The sequence below is a fragment of the Rhipicephalus microplus genome, chromosome 2, assembly GCF_043290135.1.
Source record: "Rhipicephalus microplus isolate Deutch F79 chromosome 2, USDA_Rmic, whole genome shotgun sequence".
Classification (NCBI taxonomy): Eukaryota; Metazoa; Arthropoda; class Arachnida; order Ixodida; family Ixodidae; genus Rhipicephalus; species Rhipicephalus microplus.
Genome location: NC_134701.1, coordinates 91,623,381 through 91,649,109, shown reverse-complemented (window position 1 = coordinate 91,649,109; position 25,729 = coordinate 91,623,381). Strand labels below are relative to the sequence as shown.

The 25,729-nt window shown below is 45.7% G+C and overlaps 1 protein-coding gene across 4 annotated transcripts in view; it reads right to left on the bottom strand.

The window, feature by feature from the left end:
• LOC119170801 (transient receptor potential cation channel subfamily M member-like 2) overlaps positions 1 to 25,729 on the bottom strand; it is a 257,355-nt gene that overhangs the window by 82,309 nt on the left and 149,317 nt on the right. For all 4 annotated transcript variants that reach the window (XM_075886642.1, XM_075886641.1, XM_075886640.1 and 1 more), the window contains exons 6-9: positions 19,235 to 19,479; positions 16,144 to 16,271; positions 10,801 to 10,992; positions 10,065 to 10,393 (exon numbers count right to left, since the gene is read on the bottom strand). In XM_075886642.1, the coding sequence (XP_075742757.1) occupies positions 10,065 to 10,393; positions 10,801 to 10,992; positions 16,144 to 16,271; positions 19,235 to 19,479 (894 nt within the window). The remainder of the gene's footprint in view (positions 1 to 10,064; positions 10,394 to 10,800; positions 10,993 to 16,143; positions 16,272 to 19,234; positions 19,480 to 25,729) is intronic.

Here is a 25,729-nt window from a genome sequence, read left to right as displayed (position 1 = left end):
TTAGGTGGTCTTCAGCTACAATGACCAAGCGGTTTCCATTTGGTGTGTATGGTAGGAGACTGTACAAGTCGATTCCGATGCGGCTGAAAGGCCGAGAAGGACAAGGCACTGGCTGGAGTGGCCCTGTGGTTGTGTGAGGGGAGCTTTTCTGCGTTGGCACAAGGAACATCAACAAACGTACTGCCTAACAAAGCAGTAAATTCCGCGCCAGTAATATCGAATTCCTAGGCGAGCATACGTCTTCACCACACCTGCATGAGCGTATTGCGGATCCGCGTGGAAGGAGGCACAGACGTCAAAACGTAGGTGGCGAGGGATTACCAGCAACCATTTGCGGCCATCAGATAAGTAGTTTCGCTGGTACAGAAGACCGTCACAGATGGTAAAATGGCGAGCAGTTCCTTGAAGTAAACCATTGTCATTACCTGGAGACGTCTGAGACAGGTATTCTAAGAGAGACGCTATCCATGGATCCTGGCGTTGCTCAGCAGACATGTCGGCATGTTCAAGTAAAGAACATTCACAGCTGGAAACAGACGCTGTAACAATTGTTGGGAAGTGGCTAGCGAGAAAGAACGTCGGCGCCCAAATGCTTGCGGCCTGACCGATAAATTACACGAATGTCGCAATCTTGAAGACATGGTGCCCAGCGAGCTAGGCGACCAGATGGGTCCTTTAATGACGACAACCAACACAATACGTGGTGATCAGTCACGACGACAATTGGGCGGCCATATACATAAGGTCGAAATTTCGTGATTGCCCAAACAATGGCAAGGCATTCTTTCTCGGTGACTGAATAGTATTTTTCCGCTTTAGTGAGGGTGCGACTAGCGTAGGATACAACACACTTGTCAAAGCCATATTTACGCTGAGCAAGAATAGCGCCGAGGCCTACTCCAATAGCATCCTTATGGATTTCGGTTGGAGCGTCGGGATCAAAGTGACGTAGGATAGGTGGTGATGTCAAAAGATGACATAAAGAGGCAAATGCTTCGTCGTATGCTGGGAACCATGCCGTGATGTCTTGGTTGTCGGCTAGTAGCTGCGTCAGGAGTGCGATGGTGGCGAAATTGCGCACAAAACAGCGAAAATATGAGCGGAGGCCGATGAAGCTGCGTACTTCTTTTAGTTTAGCCGACCTGGGAAAGTCGGCGACAGCGCGAAGCTTGGCTAGATCAGGACAGACACCATGCTTGCTAACAACATGCCCTAAGATGGTAAGCTGGCGGGCAGCGAAGTGGCATTTCTTCAAATTCAGCTGCAGTCCGGCGTCCGAAAGACAAGTCAGGCCGCTTGCGAGGTCGCTGAAGTGGGAGTCGAAGTCTTTCGAGAAAATGACGACGTCATCCAAATAGCACAGGCACGTGTGCCATTTAACGCCTCTAAGGATGTTGTCCATGAGGCACTCGAAGGTGGCAGGCACATTACAGAGGCTGAATGGCATCACGTTAAACTCATACAATCCGTCAGGCATTACAAACGCAGTCTTGGAGCGGTCGGGGGACCTTCCAGTAGGGACCTGCCAGTAGCCCAATCGAAGGTCTAAAGAAAAAAAGAACTGTGCTCCTTGCAGGCAATCGAGAGCGTCATCGATTCTGGGCAATGGATAAACATCATTTATCCTGATCTTATTAGGATGCCTATAATCAACGCAAGATCTGATGCTGCCATCCTTTTTTTTTTTCACCAGTACAACCGGAGAGGCCCAAGGGCTGTTTGAAGGTTGTATTACGCCATGTCGAAGCATATCGTTCACCTGATCATCAATTGCACGGCGTTCAATGTGAGAAACTCGATACGGGCGCTGTCGCAAAGGTGCATGGCTACCGGTGTCGATGTTGTGAACGATGGCAGACGTGCGACCCAAAGAAGGTTGGCTATGGTCAAATGACATCTTGAAGCGATCGAGTAGAGCCAGGAGTTGGGTGCGCTGAGCAGCGGGAAGTTTAGGGTCAATCAACGGGAAAAAAGCCTCTGGAGATAAAGTGGGAGCGGTATCAGAGGTAACTGTGTTTAAGTGAGATGATGGCAAGTCATCAGGTAGGTGACCGGATGAAACAGAATCAATTTCCTCAAGGTGATCCAGGACTTCGCCATAATATGGCTGGGGAAAGAAGCAAGTTCGTTATATAAATGGAGCCACGTGAGTTTTCTATGGCGACAACTGGGAACGGGAGAAGGAAGCTTTTGCGAGAGCCGAAGGCGTTGAGGAGAGGACAAACTGCCGTGCCCATGGCGAAGCCCACCCGTCGACATCTTCTTTATTTCGAACAGTGACCTAATTCCCCGATGATGATAACGTCATTCCTCGTCTTCTACACAATTTGTAACATTCTCCAGGCCTCCACAGTGGCGCCTGATGACAAAGAAAATTGAACGCTCACATGAGTTCCGAATACAAAATGTTCGTCAGTATTACCAAGCATTCCACGTCAGTCCTAGTAGTGTCATCCGGGTCTTCTTCTGCACTTGATCTTGCAACGGTGTTTTCGGCGCTTGTGCCACGTTTGTGTTATTGAGTGCGTTGACATCGATGCACCTCTGTTGTGGCTGAGCAGGTTTCCTTGGTATCTACATTCCCAATGAAGGCTGTTACATGAAGATCGTAGGTTGCCTTTCTTGAGGAACCTCTTCCGTGGCCTTCTCGTCTTGGCTGAATTTACCTTGTGAGCACCTGCCTTTTTCCCTCGCCTCGGCTTGTATCATTCACTGCTTTGATTCGGTCTTGGCTTTAGGCATCAACAGTGATGCAGCGCGCACGATCTACTTTGTTCTTTTCCTCGGTGTCGGCAGTATTTTTGAAGAGCTACACTTATGAGCTTTACAGGCAGTAGGCTTCTGTGTCCTCAAGGCCTTTCCATTTCGTCTTCTATTTTCTCCCGCTTGTTGCTGTGGCTGTGATTTGATTATTCCGGTAACATGTAAGCACGGCACTGAGGACTGCCTCACAGTGGACATTGCACACGTCAGTGAGTACTTATTTTTGGTACCTTCTGCAATGTCTCCTGAATTTCCAAAGGCATCACGCCATTCGATTGTAGAAGTCTCTTCGCCCACACACACCCGAGCAGCTGCTCTCATGTTAAGTTGACGGGCGTTGAATGTTGACGAGGGCTCTGAAGGCATCGAATAGGTCTCAAGAAGTTCAGATTGTTCTTTATTGATGGTCCTCCGGGTTGTATTCTCTGTAGTGAAAACGTTGATTTCTCTTCATCCAACACATTGTTCTATCTGTCGTGGGGTTAAGCCATTAACCTTCTGTGTGACAATATCGCAATTGATAAAGCATTGGCTAGATGGTTGCGCCACAGGCGAAGAGAGCACTTCCGCTTGCAACTTTGTTCTGACCCTTTGCTTTATCCTTTCTAAGTAAGCCTGCCGAGCCTTTAGCGCATCTTCAATCTTATATTCAACTTTGACTTTCGCCAGAATAATCTTACGCACATAAACATCGACTTCCTCCATTCCGGCTTTTAAGTGGCCAATATCCACCATGTCTTCTATCTGTTTATCAATTCCTTTGAGAAGCTCAAACCGGTCTGTCAAAACGTGGTGAATATTCCGCAACTCACTTAATTGGGAGCGTTCTAAATGCAGGAGACTTTCGATGCTGGAGATGACTTCCGTGATGGTCTTTCGTACTTGAATACGCATTTCGATTAAGGCCTCCATGATCCGGCCAAATGTCGGGAAACGTAGAAAATCACTGGCCGGCCATGCACCGAGGTGAAGTAGGCATCTCCGTCCTACCCATCACAAAGCATCGCATGATGAAGCTCCGGGCATCGTCGACATGTCACGCTCCCCGGTCTGGGTCACGGGCAGGGTTAGGCCTCGAACATAGGCTTCAACCAATGGTGGCTTCACAAAGTCCTCGAGGCTGCAACTGTGGTCGAAATTCGTGAAGGCCGCTCTATTTCACCTCTGAAGGTCCTTCGTCCCGGGTTTCATGGCACCAAAATGTTGAGGAAAGGACGAGCCGCCGTGCCCATGGCGAAGCCCACCCGTCGACATCTTCTTTATTTAAAAGTGATCTAATTCCCCGATGATGATAACATCGCTCCTCGTCTTCTACACAATTTGTAACAGGCGTCAGAGGGGGTAAAGAGGGCGGTGACAGAGGGCGCGTCGTCGCAAAAGAGTGGCACAAGAACACAGGATAGAGGAGGGATGCGAGTTTCTGCGGCCATGGTGACTCTGGAAGATGGCGGCTTGAAAGAAGGTCTTTCAGACGTCAGCGCTTCACACAGGGACAGTTCACACATCGTCGAGAACTCTAGTTCGGCATGCGCGCAGTGAACGACGGCATGATGAGTGCAGAGGAAGTTTTAGCCTAAGATGATATCCTGTAAACATGGGGAAAACACAACGAATTCGACTACATACAAAATATTTTGAATGACCAGTCGAGCTGCGCATGCCGCAGAAGGTTGGATGTGATGCGCAGCGGCCGTGCGGAGAGAGACATCGGAAAGCGGCAGCGCAAGCTTCTTCAAATTGCGGCACCGTTCACCACTTAGGACAGACACGACAGCACCAGTATCAACGAGCGCTTTCGCAGGTACACCATCAATATGCACAGTTATTTCTTTAGTAGGTAAAAACGAAGGCCTTAAAGGTTTCGATATGCGCGCAGCTCTTGCCTCGAGAACTGCGATGGTCAGTTTTCTGTTTGGGCGGGTGGTGATCAAGGAAGCATCGGAGAAATATAACGGCGCCATGGTGAGGGAGACCGATCCCTGTCGAAGCCACGGCGACGTGGCGGCGATTGATCCGATGTGGGGGGGGGGGGCGAACGAAGACGACTATGGTGGCTCTGGACAATATGAGCCATAAATCGCCTCACCAGCAGTTGGATTGTAATCTTGACGACGGCAGTAGCGTGCTACATGACCGGTAAGATGGCTGAAATAGCAAATTGGCCTATTGTCCAAAGTGCACCAAGGGTTAGTTGATAGTGGTGCGGGGTGTCAAACAGGGGGTGGGTGGGGACAGATAGGTGGACTTGCTGTGTAGAGGGGACGGAGCTGTCAAGCAAGATTCGTGACGGTTGGTAGCGACAGCGGCGATCGTCTGGTGATCACAGCATAAGTGAGAGGGGCGGAGATAGGTGAAGGTTGGTATGTGGGAGGCAGCACGTCAGAAACTTGGTCTTCGATTGCCTTGCGGAGCGTTGGGGTCAGCGTGTGTGCACTGGTCGGAACGTACGGCACAAGAGACAATTGGCGCACCACTTTTTCTCGAACAAGCTGCTGGATTTACTGCATAAAGGTGGTTTGTTTGGAGAAAACAGCTCCAATGGTTAACGCAGATGTAGAGGCCGTGTCGAGGTTTGGACGTCGAGTAGAAATGCGCTCTCTCCGCAGCTCGCCGAAACTCTGACAGTGCTGAATAAGGTGGGTGACGGTTTGTGGGTTTCTTACAAGCATGTGAAAGGCGCCGTCTTCGATACCATTCTTGATGTGCCATATTTTGTCAGTGTCAGACATGTCAGAATCGATACGACGGCAGAGGTCCAGAACATCCTCAATATACGAAGGTCTCGCCAGAGCGCTGTGCACGGCCGCGCAAGCGCTCTTCAGCGCGGAGCTTGCAAACAGTGTCGAGCAAAGACTTCTGCAAAGCACGCCTTGAAGGTTGACCAAGAGGGTATTTCCGCTTTGTGGTTGTTAAACCACAGTTCTGCTACACCCACGCGATAAAAATTAAGGTAAGCGAGCTTGTCTGTATCATCTCACTTATTGTGGGCGCTTACTGCTTCATACTGGGACAGCCAGTCTTTGGCGTCTTGGCCGTCAGTCGCGTTGAAAATCACTGGATTTCGCTGTCGTGGCATTCCGGAACAAGTGACAGATGGGGTTATGACTGCAGGTGGGTGGGTCATGTCGTCAGGCATTGGCGATGCGGAGGGTTGAGGTAGAGTCCCGGAACGGAGTTCCAGTTTGAGACAACCAGCACTCTCCACCAAATGTAAGAATACTGTTAGACGCCATGCCGGGGTGAGGCAACTGTTTGATGCGCCGAACAGCAGCGAGACAGCAGCCAGCAGTTTCAGCAGCAGCTGCGGCAGCACGAGCCTCCGCCACAACAAACGTCTACTTCGTCGTTTCTATGGCAGAGCCCATATTTGTCACCACAATATATATATATATATATATATATATATATATATATATAAAACTGGGACATGATGGCGATGGCAAAAATCTGCTGAGAATGTTCATATAGTTGCTACTGCAATAAAAGCAAAAAAGGCTATAGCTCAATCATAGAAAGACTCAAGTGAGCTAGACAGAATACGAGTCCGTCTGAGTGATACCAAGGCCGCTGGATAAAAAACAAGGTGCGGCCTGCTGCGTCGCGTCGCCGTCAATGGGCAAGCGCGCCTGGGCAGAGTTGACAGTTTCGGCTGCTTTTTTGGTGAGGGGGCTGACGCTCCACCCGTCAAAGCGGACGGGTGGAGCGTCATTTGTGTTTCAATGTGGATGCGTGAGGATTAGTGCATGTCTGCGTGCTTTTTTGTATGCTTTCTCATGCTTTTTTTGTGTGCGTTCGTGTGGAGGAGGACAGTTTGCCTCATGTTTCCTGTGTTTGAGGACAGTTTTTATTGTGTGCGTGTGTGCCAATGTTTTTTCTTAGTGGTGTGATGCAACGAGTCTGTTGAGCCACTGAGTGTGTCGCTATGCAAGTCAAACGCGAGAAGAGACGCTAGCTTGCAGTACCATGAAGTCCCCTGAAATCTACAGCATCGGTAAGTCTGGCTGAAGAATAATTCTCGACAAGGGCCATCAGGGATAGGAAGAACATCATTGCTCCTGTACGCAAAGTAGACATCAATTCGTGCGGCAGTGGGGTCGCCACAGGATTTATGAGCATTCGTGTGCTTTGCCGTGTGGTTTGTTTTTGCACAGCCACTGCTTTGTGTGACCGTGTGTGTGGGCAGCTAGACACATGTTTTCTGTGGTAGAGTGCCATTTTTATTGCGCGCGTTTGTAGCAGACGGTGTTTTCTAGCGGTGTGATGCCGCGAAGTTGTTGTGTGCCGCTGTGCAAGTCGAACGCGGGAAGAGACGTTACCTTGCAGTACCATGAATTCCCATGCGATCTACAGCGTTAAGTGCTTAGCTGAAGAATATTACTTGACAAGGGTCATCAGGAAGAGGAAGCATGTGGAAGCCGAGCAAGTGGTCGGTCGTGTGCTCTTTAGACTTTACTGAGAATGACTGCAAAAGAACTTAAGGATTAGACTTTTGCATCCAAAGGCGGTCCCTACTGTGTTTCGTGGTTATCTGCATTACCTGCAAAAGAACAACACCCAGCCCACGAAACGCCAGCGAACAGATCCAACTGATGACGCAATAAACAACAAAAATTACACGCAACTGATTTGTCAAATGAGTCATATTTACTAACCTACCCAACCTGCCGTAGTTGCCATATTGCCTGTAGCACAGACACAGAGGAAAAGCTAATTTTAGAATAAAGGGTGTCTGGACCCTTCGGCCACTCTCCTCAGTGCTTGCATAACTGACTGCTTCATCTTGAAGGAAGAAGTAAATCTACTCCCAATTATTTTTGCAATAGAACACTTATTTACAGTTCAGGTAAATAAAATGGGCAGCAATCACTGGGGTCTATACTCTGTGAAAGATTGACCCTCTTAGGGCAAACTGTTCACATATGTGGTGTAATAGATGCTCCTAATAACAATTCAAAATCGAACCTGTGATGTGCAGCTATAAAACATGTTATTTACGGCCTGCTGTCCCGCATAGCAATGCATGGGAGAGCGCTTCTCCTGGGAAAAGCGGTGGCGCCAGAAAGGGTGCGAGGTGAACAGCACACAACAGGACGCACCTTGTTTTTTATGCAGCGGACGTGGTGGTACAGTGGTAACGGCGCTCAGCTGCTGACCTGAAAGTCACGGGTTCAATACCAACTACGGCAGTCAAATTTTGATGGAGGTGAAACGCTGTCCAAGCAAGTGTGCTGTGTGATGTCAGCGCACAATACAGACACAAGACGGTCAAAACTTTTCGCCCCCTTCACTATGATATGCCCCACATTCCCATTATGGTTTCGGCATGTAAAATCCCCAAAAATATTAATATTATTAGACAAAAGACAAGCTTGTCAACAAACCTTAGCCCAAGTGCCCAAATTCGCAGCAAACTAGGGGTATTTCATGCAGGTTCTTATTTCTAGCACAAATGGCAGGCGACGAAACAGGATAGCATAGAAAAACTAAAACATAGTATTGTGGCATGAATGGAGTGGGAATTCAAGTACTTTCCCGTACTTGCTATGACAACAGCAAAACTGTTCAAGTGCCCTTTAAATATACACACCTGCAGGTGCTTGAAAACAATACGAGTATGTTTCTGCCATGATCGAAACACAAGTTGCCAGTCATGTGAAAAAAAAGCAAAAACCAACGACACTACAAGTTCCAACACAGATGCCAACTTCTGGAAAGCATTCACATATATACACACAGTAAAAGCTCGTCAATAAGTGGATGCCGGGAATGTAGCCAAACTACGCACTAAAATGGTAGTACACACTAACCACCAAGTACAAGTCTGCATCTCGTGGTACATGCAGACCCTGCCGCACACCAAGAAATGCAATGCCAATTGAACGCAATATTATTGAGAACTAACAGACTAATAATAATAACAAAGAAAAACGAACAATTCTTTTCTCACTTGAATGCTCTGCCGCATAGAATGCTGCTTGATATGCACCTGCTACAAAGCTTTTTTTTTTTTTTTTTTTTTTTTTGTCAAACGGCTGATTCTGCCTCTCACATGTTAGCTCTCTCATGCGACTGTCGCACAGCACGCAGTGGTGAGACCGAGGAGCAATTCAAAAGTATATACATTGGATGGACAGGAACAGACAGAGACTGTCATTGCGGCAGCACAGACAGAAACATGTATTGGCTTTCAGCACAACACACTATCATGATCCACTACCAGCGAAAAACTGACATCGTTTCACTAAAATGTGCAGCTGCCACGTGGACCCTATATTGTATCTGGCTAGTTGCACGCAGCGTGTCGGCTACTCAGTGCATGCCATGATTGCTGGGCCATTGGCTGTACCATGCACACATCTGCAGGCGCTGTGTTCTTCGTAACACTTCTCTCCAGAATGTGCACAGGTGCGACGAGTACTTTGATGCATCAACACAGCAATGACAAGCATGCTGCAAGTCACAGGTTCGACAGTGCGCACTCCACGATGTTCTACCATTTCAGCGCAAGAATGCGGCAGTGTACAGGGGAGCAATGCAATTAATAAAAGCCTGCAATACACTTACAGCAGCATAATGCATGCTGCACCATACACAAGTAATTGATGTAATAGCCAGTGATAGAGTCATTGCCGTGGAGTTTCCTGGCAACCGCACCGCTCACTTGAATCTAGTCCTGCACAAGGCGGCAGCAACAGCAGCAAAGCACACTTAAGTTGCTGCCTAGTAAAAGCATGCAGTATGCTTGAAATAGTGCTATGTCACACATACAGACAAGCAGATAGCTGAATATTATTGTGATAAGGTTGCCCGCAATAAGTCATGCTGGTCAATTCGTCTGTGGCTGCCACCTACCTTTCGTTCTTGCCTTATGCTTATCAGTAAAGGCACCATTGCAATCATGCAGAACTCAAAATGATTTATCGCTGGTCTCTGCATGTACTGAAGAGGACGAATAAAACTTGAGGCACACTGTGACCGTCGACAAGATAAAAAGTGCAGCAGCTAACTTTCATGCCGAAAAACGGTTATTGTGAGACACACTATCTGATACAGGTATATAAACATATGGGTACATAGAGCAGTCAGCGAATATATTCGAATCTGTGTGACTCGGTCAAGAACCCATTACAACTAAGTTTAAATTATTCACACGTTTAAAGTGGATATGTATTACTGAGGTTTCACTGCTTACATACCCGTGCCTACAGTACACTACAAACGAACTACTGTGATCCCCCCCCTTGCTCAACAGTGAGCGCACCAATACCTCGTGATGACAAGACAGTACCACTGAAACTTACTCGCAGGCATCTGACAGGTCCTTCTTGGTGTTTCCTACGTGGACCAGGTTGGCCAGCCGTCCATACGTCATGGACACCAGCAGTGCCAGGTGGATGGGCTGGTCGCAACACTGCCATAGGCGCCTGGCCTGTGCAGTGCGCTGTGTGAATGCGCACCACAATGCCAGCAGGGCCAGGGCCTTGCGCTCGGCTGCACCGGGGTCCAATGTATAGATGCCTGCCGCGTTCATAGACAACTCCTGGCTGTCCACAAAGTTGTGCAGGCCAGTCAGAGTCTCAATCAGCCAGTTCAGCTCAGTGTCCACAAAGTGCTTGCCCAGCTTGGAGAACTGTTCACATGGGAGAAAATGTAGGTGTAATTATAGATAACGTGCACATCTGTAAAGTAATAGACATAACAGGATAGTTTTTCTCTAAGTAAAAATAGCAGACAATACGATTTAACATAGCTCGCAACTGCTACGGGGGATCCTCCAAGAATCAGATGGAATTGGGAGAATGGGTATCCCCTCTTACCCAGTAGGTAAAGCAAGCATTCAGGGAAAACATTAAAGAGAGATCGAGTCAAACAGAACAAGGAGCTACAAGTTAACCAAAGAATGGCTTATCTATGATCCACAACGTTTGCATGAAGAACTACAACTGCCAATGCAATAGAGGCACTTGCAAACAGTTCAGGCAGTGTCATTAGAGGGCACTCACGCCCACAACAAATATCAACGAAGAGGTCACCTACGGGGCTACGTCCCAGGGCACCCTCCCAGCAGACGGATCGGAAGAACTGCTCTCCCTGGACTTTCTTGAAGAGCTGCTTCAGCCTACGGGGCGTCAGGTACTTGTGGACACGAAAGCCCCGCTCCAGAAAAATCTGTATAAACTCTTCACGGCCAGGACGTATGAGGGCTTCTTCAAAAATGTCCCGGTCAACCTGTCAGCATCACAAAATCATGAACGCAGTATGCAGCTCTTCGACCCATAATTCAGCTTAAACTCACTTGACAAGGCACCTAACCTTTATTACTGAGTTACTTATAAGCTGCCTAAGAGGAGATGCGATCTGAAAAAAAAGTTTTGTAAATAAATAAGTAGGTTGTGGCAATTAAATTTTTCCCTGTATATACAGTCAAATCCCTCTAGAATGATTACCGCTTCAATGAAATTTCCACTACAACGAAAAAGTTTCATTTCCTTGTGAACAGTCCATAGGAGTCAATGCATGAATATTCTTGCCACAATGAACACTTCTTCTTCTGCCGTTCCACTTCAACGAAATTTGACAATGCGATTCTAGACTCAGATAATTAATGACATGCAGTTAACACAACCTTGACCATTTTGATGCATATTCAGAATATGAAAATGCATCAACGAAGTTTAAAACACGCATTGGCACCAGCAGACACCGCCGCTATTTACTAAGCACGGGGGCCGCCATTGCTCGACAGCAATGGCAGTGAGACTGCTCGGCTTTTGCCACTGGCCTGCTCTTGAGCCACAGACAATCCCAAGCTGAAGCTCAATCGCTCAGTTCATAGTTTCCTTCATGCAGCTACTGTGTGAAATCGTGGGACAATGCTTTTTCCGATGCCGATGCTTTTGGTTCTTTTTGCGCTTGGCCAGTGTGGTCACTAATCATAACGGCTGTTTGTCTGCATTATCAACAAAATCAGTCAGCTGCGAGTGGCGGACGATAAAAATAGCGTAGAATAAGACATTTCAGTGCTCCGTGATACCACGCCTCCATCTCGGCATTGTCGAATACACTTTGATGGTGGACAGCTGCTGGTGTTAGCATGTTTGTGCAGTCGATAGGTTCGTTCACAAAATCCGTTTCTTTAGCTTGCTTTTAGGGGCGAAGCTCTTTATAGCGGCACCCCTTCGTCCCTCATAGCCGTTGTAGTATGTAACAAGTATAACATTTTGACCTCTGATGTGGTGCCGGTGAGAGATTTCTTCTGTGCATTGTTGAACAATAAAAAATGGTGCTTAATGTACATGCCAATGGCTGCTAATGGGGAATGAGAGACAGTAGCATTCGGCTTTTAGTTAACGCGCACGCTGCGATCCCCATTAGCAGCCATTAGCATGTACATTGAGCCCTATCTGACAAGAAAGGGTTGCTACGTTATACTCGTTGGGCGTAACCTCCATGGTTTTAGAAAGGTTTAGCGAGCGTTGGGCCGCAGTGCCATGAATACAGTGAACTAGTATATACCATGAACTCGAGGTGGTTAAAGGTGGGAAGTAGACCCGAAGCGCAAGCTGAAAGAAAGTGTGCGTGTGCCACCTCTCGTTTAGTCCTTGGAATGTTTGCTGGACGGCGGTGCTTCTATATGAGGAATATATGATGAAAAGATGCGAGATGGTGGTACTTGGAATGTTGAATAGATGGACGAACGGACGCACAGACAGATGCATGGATGTATGCATTAACGGACGCAGGGGAGGATGCATTAACGGACGCAGGGGAGGATGCATGGACGAGCGTAGGAACGAACGCACGAACAGATGCATGCACGGACGGGCGGATGGGTGTATACGGTCACACAGACGGACGCATGGACGGACAGAAGCAAGAACGAATGGACGGGCGAATGCTTCGCCCCACTCTCCATCATTCACTCCGTGGATATGCTGCCAATTTTTTCACCATGGCGTCACTATGCATGGGTGAGAATCAGGTTGTGATGCTGCTGGGAAAGAAAATGATGCAGTCGACACACTTTGAATTTGAGAATAAAAGTTCCTTTGTTTTGCTTACTTAGATCAGCTATATTTTTTCTATTTCACTACAACAAGTTTTATCACTTCAACAATATCTTTTTGCACCCCGTCAGTTTTGTTATAGCGGGGCTTGACTGTATAAGCTTGCATGCAGATTTGAAATATGTAATTAGTTTTGTTGTAAGTTGCACAGTTCTTCTGTTGTGTCATGACAATGTGTAAAATATAGTTCATTTTAGACAAACGTTTTATGTCATTAAACTTTTGTGGTTCTGAGCCATTAATGGCTCATATTGCTCCTCATTCTCTGTATAATGCTAATAACTATTAAGGAAGTGTGTATACGACCTTTTAATGGATAAAAAAATTGTACCATGAGAATTCTTACAATCCTCAGTCCATACTAATCGCTTACTTCAGCTTCGTAATAATCATACAGGCAAAATCAAGTTTTAAGGAAGATACTTGCACCCTTCACATGTTAAGGGATATCTGGGCAAAATTTCATCCTGATTGGGCTATCAGTATTACAAAAAACAAGATGTCTAATCTCAAGAAGTAGCCGAAAAATTGGATCATGAAAAAAAAACTTTTTAAAGGTATAAGTCAAAGCTCATTTATGGGGGGGGGGGGGGGCAAAGGTATGTTTTTTAAAATGATTTCTGCCATCATGAGAGCTCAGCGATCATAGCTATTTTGAGGAAGCGGGCTTAGTGAACTTCTTATGCAAAATGCAATGGCAAGCAGGCATGAGATAATCTTCAGGGAACTCTATAATATGAGCTCTTTTTAGTTTTTGGTAGCCATCTCATGCTCTTCAAAAGAAATTTTAACCCACTTCAAGTTTAATTACAATCTCCAAATTTTTTTTTTTTTTTTTAGTAAAAGTAGAGAAACCAAGCTTGTGAAAGCTAAGAATGAAAAACACCTTTGCAAAAAACTTGCTTTTTCCCACTCACATCTCCCCTTAAACTGTACTATATCCACTATTCCGAATGCTAACCTAAAGCCAAAACAAAGTTTCTGAAACACTCAGCCAGAGCCTGTGCCAAGCAGTGGCACAGGCCCAGCGGAGCTTGTAAAACTTCTTGTGGGTAAAGCGAGTCGCACAAAAATTCCCCCTCGATTACGATGCTGCCTATTTCGAATACTGAGTGCGGCTGTTCAGATATCTTGGTTTTGTCATAAATTGATTGATTGATTGATTGATTGATTGATTGATTGATTGATTGATTGATTGATTGATTGATTGATTGATTGATTGATTGATTGATTGATTGATTTGGATTTTAACATTCCAAAACCACCATATGATTATGAGAGACGTCATAGTGGAGGGCTCCGGAAATTTTGACCACCTGGGGTTCTTTAACGTGCACCCAAATCTGAGCCCACGGGCCTACAACATTTCTGCCTCCATCGGAAATGCAGCCACCGCAGCCGGAATTCGATTCCACGACCTGCGGGTCAGCAGCCGAGTGCCTTAGCCACTAGACCACCTCGGAGGGGCATTGTGATAAGTTGAGGGAATGCACATGCATCAAGGTGACAAGGCACAGCGCGAGTGAGAATATAGGATGCTCTGTTTTACGTCAGTATAACGTGGTGAACCTGGCGTCGCCAACTTCCATTGCCACTGGATGACGCGAATGTTTTGCCAGACTACAATAAGCCCTTAAAAGTTCACTAAAGCACTTTACACACAAAGTGTCCCTTCAACCAATACATGCATTCTTCTCCTAAGCTTTGCACGTCAACCCATTTCTCATGCCCGTCCATCAGAGGCAGGCGTTGCACTGTCGCAAGAAGCGCAAGCAGGCACGAGGCATTGCAAATGCTAGCACAGTGGCTCGCAGGCTCTGATAATGAAAAACTTCTTGGGGCAGTCTATACTTCACTCTCTTTAACCCGCTTTCAGCTATGCCGACAATGGCAATGCCAATCGATGCAGGAACGGGCGCCTATCGGCTGCGCTTAGAGTAGACAACAAGCGTGCACAGCAGCCGGCTGCATTGAGTGCATTATACTATAGTACATGAAAATTCAGATGGCAATTCTTGATGCTCCATTGAATATACAAAGTATCTTATTTTGCCATTGTGTTCTAGTTACTTGCAACTTTCACATCAACAGCTTTGGGCACAAATTGAAACTAACAGATTTCAGTTGTTCACCAGTAATTGTGTCACAAAACGAGCGCTCAAAAAGGGCGTGCCGCCAAATTCTCGCGACGAAACGCCGGAGTGACGCCGCGAGGTCAACGATAAAAAAAAAAGAAAACCAGCATTCAAAGTCTCCCCGGGCGCGCGACTCTCTCCCCTCGGAAGCGTAGGTTTGCCGACAAACCTCCTTACCCCACATCGGCGGCCGAGCAAGCTCTCGAAATTTCTAGATGGAAAGGGGCGTGGTGATGCCGGGTTGAGTCATCCGTCGCGGACGGCCCTCGTATCGTCTCGCGCTTTCCCCCAGCCTTTGCTGCGCATCGCGCCGACGAAATGATGAGAACTTTCTGGAATCTCGCGCGGAAGGTATTTAATCGAGCAGCCGAGATGAGAGATCAGGAAAAGACGGAAGTTAGCGCCAGAGCGCGTAGGGATTCTGCCGTGTAGTCGGCGAAGTTTTGTCCGTGGAGACAAAGCAGGAGAAGAAGATGATTTCCACCTGAGGGGTGACGACTCGAGCTACAGGCAAGAGCGTGTGTGTCTACCGCTATCGAGCGAAGACGCGTGGCAACAGCTACGTGTGTGAAGCCGACGTGTTTCCGGCGAAGAAGTTTGGTGCTTGGCGAGCAGCCAACTGAAGACGCGAGGTTTCCTGGAAGAGAAACTTCGGGGGCGACGGAACGACAACAACGCTGGACTTTGAGTGAGTGATTCTCGGAAGAATATCATCCAGACTTTTGTTCCAAGAACTTCGGACTGAATAGGTTTTCTATCTCTTTAGTCTTTAAGTGTCTTAGTTGTTCCATGCATGCGACTGCATTGTAGTGCGTATTGTTGTCTGTGTTCGTTGTTCGAGTGTGGCTGATTGTACTGTGTAGTGCGTTGTTTGATTGGTGACATATTGTACTCAACTATTGTGGAGTGTGCATACTTGCGTATTGTTTTCGATCTGCCATTATTGAGAATATAATTTTGTTTGTTTATCAACTCTCGGCTCTGACTTGTTGTTTGGGCCACAGCCGGCGTCCGCTGGCGCGCCAAAAAGGACCACTTCTAAATTGTCCACGCTTTCGTGGTGCGGTTCGGGGGGCCGATACTTCGGCCCTTGGAATTAGCCCGGCGATCGCCTCCCTAATTAACAGGACCCGTGACAAATTGCAAGCCTCATCTACAATGTTTTCACGTCTGCTCACCTGGAATTTACAAGACGGGTCCTTCAAGAAGACCTGTGACATTGCCACGTCAGGACAGTTCCAGTCGATGGTGAGCATAAGGTCTTTCTTCATTTGGTTGTATCGTAATACCCTTTCGGGTTTCTGGGCTGAAAAATCAAGCAGGATCGACTACAGTTCCACGTGACTGGAACCAAATAAAATGTGTGCATTTAGACACCCAACTCTTTCTTTTCACGGATGTGTAGAGTTGTCCATAATGCTAAGAAATAAAGACATTAAATCTGCTCATTTAATCTTTTAAAGTATTTATTCAGCAGAGCTATACAAACAAAGTATCACAGAGGAGCTCTGACAAGGGCTGAAAGCAGGCTATAATGTTATGAAGCCGGTAAATGACTATTTTGCTGCAGCTTTGATGTTAAAATACAGTGGAACTTCGATTATACCTCCCTCGTTTTCACGATGACCCACATTTTACGAGGAATCGGTTAGGTCTCGGCAAAATCTCCACAAAAATAATGTATTAAAAACGTTATGACACAGTTTTACGCCGACCCCGCATCTTCAACAACTTTCAGATTCCATCCAAAAGAAAAGCCGCATTTACTCGAACCATATGTCAGCCAAATATTCATGAGTGCAGAATATGAACTTGCGGTCTCCGAGGTTGACGATTAGGAAAGTAGAGAGTAAGACAGGATTCATTCTTAGAATGGAATATTTATTTTCCTGGAAGGTCATGCAATCCTACATACACCTCGATTGCACGCATAGGTATACTGGGTCATTACCTAGTCAAGTTATATCCACACAGAGTAGCTTCACCTAGTCAAAAATATATTTTCACGTTTTCGGTTCGTGGAAACTTTTCCTGGTCGATATGCAGCTGATTTCAAGCCTTTGTCACACTCGCATTTACAGGCTTGCACACACGTAAGGGTGCAACGCAGCTGTTTTCACCGTGCAAAATTACTGTCACTTGATGTCAATGTTCATAATACCAGCGGGACATCACTAGTTGCACTTTAAAAGCCCAATAAATTACAATGCATACAGCTCAGTTGCGCACGAAGGCATTCTATGCAAACACGTGGTCTGTCGCCATTATGTGATAGCGATAACACTGTGTCTATTTCTTCTGACGGGAGGTTGTTGCCAACAAGGTTTCAGTTTCGTTTTCAAGCGCAGGCAATTATCGAACTTTCTTTATCAATAGAAAGATGTGCGTTAGGTTAAATTTTTTTAAAGACGAGAATAAAGACTTTCTAAAACTATGTAATGCTGCCATTAGCTGCCACTGGCAAGTTTTATTTAATCTACCTTCCTTGCAGAGGCATGGTCATGCTTATTCAGGTGGCCTGTACCCTTTTTTTTGGGCAAGGCTGAATGTCAGTGCCTCTAATCTTAGTTTTTCAATTGCACGACACTCGGATTATACAATAGTTTTGCGTGGTCCTCTGAAAGTCGTATAATCGGGGTTCCGCTATGTGCTGTTTTTGAGCAGCATCAAATCAACAAACTTATAGTAGTTTCGTGGCAGAGCAAGTGAACTTTGGTGCAGTCACCATCCTAAGCACATTTAAATAAGCAAACTGTCGCTTTCAACTAATACTGATAATAAATAATAATAATAATATTAAACATTAATGCTGATAATAAATAATAATAATACCTAGGATTTCATATCTCCAAACTACGATATGATTAAGAGAGACACGGTCGTGAAAGACTACGGTAATTTTGAGCATCTGGTGTTCTTTAACGTGCACTGGCATCGCACTGCATGTAAAAGGTCGCATATAAAAACGCGACTGCCACGACCGGGGTCAAACCCACAACCTTCTTGTCAGCAGCCAAGCCAATCACTGTTTCACCGCGGTGGACTGTTTTCAACAAAAGCAAATGCTTAACTAACAAAGAAAATCTCATGTGCCAAGCTATAAAAAAAGATTCCGTTTTCTTTATGTAGAGCAACCTGAAAGAAGTCAGATCCATTTGCACATGTATGTAACTTTAACAGTAGCAAGAATTAGAGTGCAATCAAACCAGTTTATAACGAACTCAGGTACAATGAATTATGCTTTATACTGAACAGGTGGAAAAAGTGGCTTCTCAGCACTATTCAAGCGAAATGCACTTTCTATAATGAACTCTGCTTTAGATATACCTAACTTAGAGCTCGCACTTGAAGTACGTCTCCATCCGATGTGCCAGATCACCAAAGTAGTGCTGCTGCAGTGGCAGTTAAGAAAGAAAGAAAGAAAAAAAGGGGGTTCGGCTGTGCAACCTCAGAATGTTGCGCAAAAAACACATGGGTTGTCGATAAAGTCATGCTTGAATGAAGGCACGACTAAGTGGTGCAGCCTTACGCTACCACAGATGGCGCATGATTTTTTCGTGGCTAATGTGCTGCAGCGCTGCTGTGCTCCGAGATCTAAGGAAGTGAACTTGAGTTGATTGACATTATTTCGCGAGTTGAAAACACAGTACTAATTGATGCTGCAAGGCTTAAAACACAAAGCAAAATAGCCATGTGCCTAGAGCGAGGAGGTGCTGATGGCATGGTGGGACAGAATAAATTGCTTCTTGAGCTCGTTATGTGTGGCCAGTGACATTGCTCTTGATTGGGGATTTTCATCTGACTTCACAATGTCTCACATAACAAACTAAGTGCTAGATTGCATCAAAAGTGGGTTAAGATATATATAAATACTTGGTATATCAAGCAATGTCTGGAAAATCATGCTCTTCATTTTGACTGGCTTAGACTGTAACATTCAACCACAGCGCAATAGGGATCTCCATACTGAGCATAAGTGTCATGAAATACACATAAAAAAACACTATAGTTTCACTACTGGTGCAACTCAAGTCTGCCAGGTACTTAAAATGATACTATCAATAAAATTAGGTTTACTTCATTGAATGAAGCAGCAAAGCAATTTCTCTTGTTCAGACTAGCTGCCTCCAAGCTAGCTACAAACAAGTCACCCCACAAAAAGTTTAACCATTTTACATTTTTATGGCTGGTGTGCCTGTACAACCAGCAAGGCAGGCACAAATGGTCGTGATAACGCCCACAGAGAGGACCATGCGGAAGTTGTCATACCCTTGAAGAATGCGTTAAGTAGGATCTCGTCAAGGCGTGTCAGATCACAGGAGCGGCTTCGGATGTCAACAAGCGTTAGACAGTGCGACTGGCAGGAGAGCCGGGCGCACTCAACGATGCGGTCTCGCAGCAGGTTCCTGGCCAAGGCATTTTCCCGGTACGCCGGGTACAGCAGGCATAGCATGGAGGCCAGCTCGGGTTTCAGGAAGTTCTCCACAAACTCAGCATCCCACACAGCAGAACTCCTAAGCGTGGAGGATTCAATCATATATTGTATATCTATATACAAACCCATGTACAACATACATAGTAGTATGAATGGGTGTTTTGAGGGGAAAATGCCGCACTAACACGACTTGAGAGAAATCTCATCCCCTTTAGTACAGTATGGCTACACGTGGTAAAGCACATAATACATGCGTCATATGATATATTCCTAGAGTGACCATATACCGTATTTACTCGCATAATAGGTGCACTCGCATATAGGCGTACCCCGGTTTGGTCACGAGAAATCCAAATTTTTTTTATTTCCACACATAATAGGCACACCCCGCACTTGGCTGTGATCAGTCCCATACAACAGTCGACATCTTATAGTTGTCCTCCAACAGTGCAAACATCCTTGTTCACTTGGCAGCATACTGAAAGTGTTTCCTGAACATCGTTTGCAGGATTATTCTTAAAATGTTCTCGCACGAACGAGTTTAGGACAGCAACCAGCTTGGCTGTTCATCAAAGGAAATTACAGGATTTGTGCAATGAGCACCATATGAATGCCGAGTTATTATAAAAAACATTGTCGACACAGATGTGTTCCCTTATTTCGAATGAATACATATATATTAATCGACAATGATATGCAATGCTTAGCTATTCTTGTTGTTTAAAATGCACTAGTTAGGGGGAAAATAACCTTTGCAAAGTTAAAATTATCCATCATATGTTAAAATTTCTCAGATTTCTGACTGCTAAAACACGAGCGCCCTATGAAAATGTGGTCTATGAAAGACAAGCACTCTATGAAAACCGCCGTGGCTGAAAACATTGTGACTAACGAGGTAAAAAGAAAATACAAGTGGCCTCCTAGTGGCTTTAGCAGTCTCCACGCTGTGTCTTTTGCTTCTTTTTTGCACTTCAATAAAGACCATGACGGCATGTGGAGAGGCTGCACGTGTGATGGCGCATGCAGGCATGAACATTGGTGAGTTTGATTGATATATTAGTGTGGTTTAACATCCCAAAACCACTATATGATTATGACAGACGCCGTAGTGGAGGGCTCCGGAAATTTTGACCACCTGGGGTTCTTTAACGTGCACTAAAATCTGAGTACATGTGCCTACAACATTTCCGCCTCCATCAAAAATGCAGCCGCCACAGCCGGGATTTGACCCTGTGACCTGTGGGCCAGCAGCCGAGAGTACCTTAGCCACTACACCACCGCAGCACGGCAACATTGGTGAGTTCCATCCAGTACATTTCTTGAAGGTGTTGCAGTCATTTTGTATAATTGTGATGGCAGAAAACAACGAATGACTATTTCACCGCAAGGGAAAATGCCGCATCGATACATGTTCAGCTTGTGAGAGTAAACAATGACCACGCAGAGCCAGTGTGTAGTGCTCAAAGTCCGACCAAGTCCACAGAAATGTTATGCTGTATTCTCTGCCAGACACCAATTCTGGTTGTGCTTTACATCATGGTGAAGCGAATCTGCACAATGAACAGATGGCACATGGGCCCGACCTAAGTGGCGATTCTGCTGGCCTTGTTAATGTTGATGCACACGTGGTGTATCAACGTGTTGCAGATCTAGTAAGCGGTGGCTCGCGCGGTGACGACACAAACTTGCCGCCACGAGCCTTTTCGTTGCAGCATAATTGACGCCGACTCAGCACTGATGTGCAGATTATGATTGTGTAAGTTGGAGCACGCATCTTACGACGACAGATTGGTGTGCTTAATTTGCAACAAAAATTACAAGCGTGAGTGATTGAAACGTGGTGCTCGCGTGCCGTGGCCACGTCACTGCTGTCAGTTTTACAGAGCTGCACTTGTTGCTTGTCCCTACTATAATCTCCTAGGATACTCTCGCAAACGCCAGGTACAGCCCTTAATCAGAGAGCTGGCAAGAAAGAAGCTCTGCCGTTTGTGCCTAGAGGCCAGACTGCGGCGAACTGCTGGAATGTACACACTTGCCTAACAAGCTCAGCCTTGCTTGAATTTTGACAGTTTGTAACTACCCAATGGTTTGAGGGCAATCTTTGGTCGCACATCCAGAATTTCGAAAACAAGAAACCTCTTGTGACGAGTCTTTTTTTTTTCCGGCCAAACCAAACTACTGAACAAAATGCAAATGCATTTTCGTAGCATTCTGATGTCGAAGAAAGGAAGTGGCTGCTTGCTCGGATATTTGCGGTTAATAGTGTGCCCGTTCTGGTGAGGCTGCACAACATAGTTTGGGATGCACTTGCCAAAGCCAGGGGCCATGCAAGCTGTTACAGCCACGCAAAGTGCACCATGAATAGCACATATACTGCAGGAAGAGCTTGTTCTTCAACTTTTTCAAACACTCTCCGCACTGATGGCGAGAGTGGCTCGATGCTGTGCTTCTGAAATGTGCATAGTATCTAAAACTGTCCTCTCTCTCTTTCATTTAGGATCACAAGAAGTACACTGTGATTATTCTGACCAAATCCCACTGAAAACATTTCTGGGACATGTGCAGGCCAATTAGGCTACCCACCAGGATTGATTGTAGGCTGAATTTCTGTATTTTAGATTTTACATTTATGTGAAGATAATGTTAGAGCAGCATGGTGTGTATTAATAAAAATTCGTCAGTGTCGATGCAGAAAATGCACATGCAGGGTTTACCAGCGTTAGTATACCACCAGCTGAAGCAAGCTTAAGAACAGCCAGTTGCTAGAAATGCTTTATTCTGATATTCTGATCATTAGAATAATTTTATTGTTGAGCTTTGTTAAGGCTAAGACTAGTTCTCTTAAAATTGGCCTTCTAAAAGCAAAATTTTTGCTATTTTACATTTGTTTTAAACAATGCTAAAGTACTATACTTCTCGAGCCTTGACACCTCAAGGTGAAACATCTCTTTTTCAATTGCAAATTGTCATGATGAGCTCCCTAGCAGCCATTTGCGACTACCCTTTAACTTACAGTGGGCACAACAGAAAGTGGCAAACCATATGTTAGGTCCACCTAAATTACTCGGGTTTACCAGCGAGAGCAAAAAAAAAAGAAAATATATGCTCAGCAGCATCTGCTAGTCAGCATCCATAGCTCACATAGCCACATACCCACCATGCTACTGACCTGGCGGCCTTGCTACCGACCTGGCGGCCTATCTTGAAGCTCACCTGCTCGTTGAGTATTCATGTAAGATATCCCATTCGATGCCGGTGTGTACAACTGCACACATGAGCTACGAAGGCACATCACGTGCAGCATGTTTCTTGAGATGGCTTTTAAGTTCTGTGTGCACACTTGTACATGCTTCCTGAGTAACGAATAGCGTTCATTTAACTACATCTGCATTACACCATGTATTGCTGCAGAGGATCACATTGCTGGAGACACTACCATGTTTAACGCACATGCGACGTGCCATGTTCAAGCACCAATGTTAATTAGGAATATTGTTTTTCTTTAACCAAGATGTTTTTCTTTAACCAAAAGCAAACTGGGCATGCATTTTGCGTCTAATATTTGATTCTTTTCGTGCAAGAATCAAACCAGACTGATAGTGGAATGATTACATACTTAATTACACTCCAATTACAACAATTACTGAAACTCACACAAAACAACACATTACCTAATTTTATTTCTTGGTCTATAGTAACATCTTCCTAAGAATTATGTCGCATAAACTTGACACATTTTCAGGCAGTCTGCCATAATTCACACTGAAGAAGATACTATGTACAGCACATTTGCAATCGCAGTACCAAGCCCCAGTTGCTCATGTCATGCCCATGATTCTAGCTCCGACAAGAGGTAATTACAGAGGCCGACACTGGAATAGCCCACACTCACGAGAATGGGGGACCAAAGTGAAGGCTGCTTAACAACCTGGTTGTGGGGTAGTGCGGTGTGGTGATCAATGCATATTCATGACATCTCGCCAACCAGGCTATTGCAGGCATGACACTCGTGGAGGTTTCCCAGAAACGACTTGTCTTGCAGTCGCAACTCCAGAGCATTGATTTGCGATTGTTTTCTGTTGCTATACCATAAAGCCAATATGTTGTTCTTGAAATAAAGCAAATACATGTTTCGGTGATTCATGACCAGACAGTGAGCCAGATTCAGGAAAGTAAGCACAAATGTGTAAGAAATTACCACAGTAATTATTGTTGCCATTGATGAAATTCCCATACATTCATATAGGCATCGCATGCTCAATCCTTGTGTGTTTCAATGAACTGGCGAGTGGAGCATGTAAATACAGTAGAGTCCTCATAAACGAAACTTGAAGGGACCAGGAAAAAGTGTTTCTTTTAGGAGTTTCATTTACTGAGAGATAAACAGGGGTAAAATATTCAAGTAGGAAACCAAACATATTAGTGCCAGTTCCATTTAAGCAGCAATTTCATTTAAGACATAACCGTACCACTCTGTCACGTGACATCACGGCTGCTTGGAGGCAACTGTGAGAGCATTGCTGTGTGCAAGGGGCGGCCGTCAGAGACGCTCGCCTTTGTACCGAAAGAGGAGGGTAAAATCAGAGGGTAGGGCAGCGCGTTCGTGGCTCACGTACCAGGCATAATTTTTTTAGGAGGCGTTGGAGAAATATACTACAGAACATCGACGCGTTGCTCCTTGTGAGGAATCCTCCTTGCCGCTGAATCGCTCTTTTCTGCGTCAAAACTGTTTCAATGCAGCGCGTTCGAAACGCGTCTGTGCATTTGTGCTGCCTTTGAACCGCCTAAAGACAGCGCGTTCGAAACGCGTTCGTGTTGCGTTAAAATCGATGACAAGTCAAGTTCAAGTCAAGCAGCGTTTCTGAATACGGGGGTCTGTAAACCCACCAGTGGGAAGCCTGGACCAGCGTTTGTATTTGTCCCTCCATGCGTCCGTCCGTCTGTCTGTCCGTGCATCCGTACGTCTGTCTGTGTCTGTCTGTCAGTCCATCCATGCGTCCGTTCGTCTGTCTGTCAGTCCGTCCGTCTATTTAGTGAACACTCCAAGTACCACCATCTCGCATCTTTTAATCATACACTCATCATATGCAAGTACCGCCATCCAGTGGACATTCTAAGGACTAAACGAGAGGTGACTACTATGACAACAAGGACACGGGGTGTACGACCCACAGCGTAAGGAGCGTCGCCCCTAAAAGAAGAAATAGGAGGCAGCATAGTCAGCTTTTCCACGGCGAACTTTTCTGACGCCGTCCTCGGCATCTACGACCACCAAACAACACCTTAGAACGCAACAAGCCATAAATTCGAGAAGCGACAACTACTTATCGCATAAAATTTAACTGCGACGCTCAGCTCACTGACACCACAATATGCCGCAAAAGGTTTAACCACCTTTGGGTCGATTAGCGACAAAGAGACAACGGCTTCCACACCGTTGCGGCGGTGGGGACCTTGGTGGTGGTTTAACGGACAAGTGCCAGAAAAGAGCGATGGCGCAGTGACCGGTGGCAGTGAGTGGGCCATTTTGACTCATCGCCAGCAACCTTATCACAGTCATCTGTAGATATCTGCTCGGCAAATTGATGATGGTACAAGCACTTCAGGCGCCGCGGCGTCGTGCAAGGCCGCTTGTGCACGATGCTTACGAAATTCGTCTTCGTTGTGTGAGACGAACATACTGCTCGCCGCACCCGAGCGCGATGCCGAATGAAGCATGCACGAAAAACGCACCAACACACGCATGCATTTTGTTGCAGACAACCCCGCATGCGACAGCGAGAGCCGAGTAAGCGACGCGCTGCACGCTACTAGCCAGGAATGATTAGTTCCACGTGGATGTACCACGCTTCAGTGGAACGGCATGAGTTAATTGGGAACGTGGTACAATTCACTCACTCATGAACAAAACAACAGGCGTCGTTTAACAAGTGGAACGGGCCTGTTGTTCAAAGGCCTAACTTGTCAGCAGAGAAGTTGTTAGCACTTTTCAATAAGAATATGCAGGAAAAAAAACGATTTGTTTGCTAAGTGCACGTTTTTATGGACGAGTTCATATATAACGAACTACTGATAAAGCGATCGCTTATCGCGGCACTTTCTCAAGTTCGTTATAAACGGGTTCGGCTCTACTTATATATATATAAGACTTATTATTTAATGTAAACTGACGAGCCGAGCATTCTTAAATGAAGTGAAGACTTTCTAAACGAATTTAAAAAAACAAGAGTTAGGACCAGAATTCATTTGCAGGTACCTTGCCCCGGTAATTGGTGGTTCTTGGTACATGCTAGTTAGGTTTCACCACGGTGCATGTTTGCTAGCAGTTT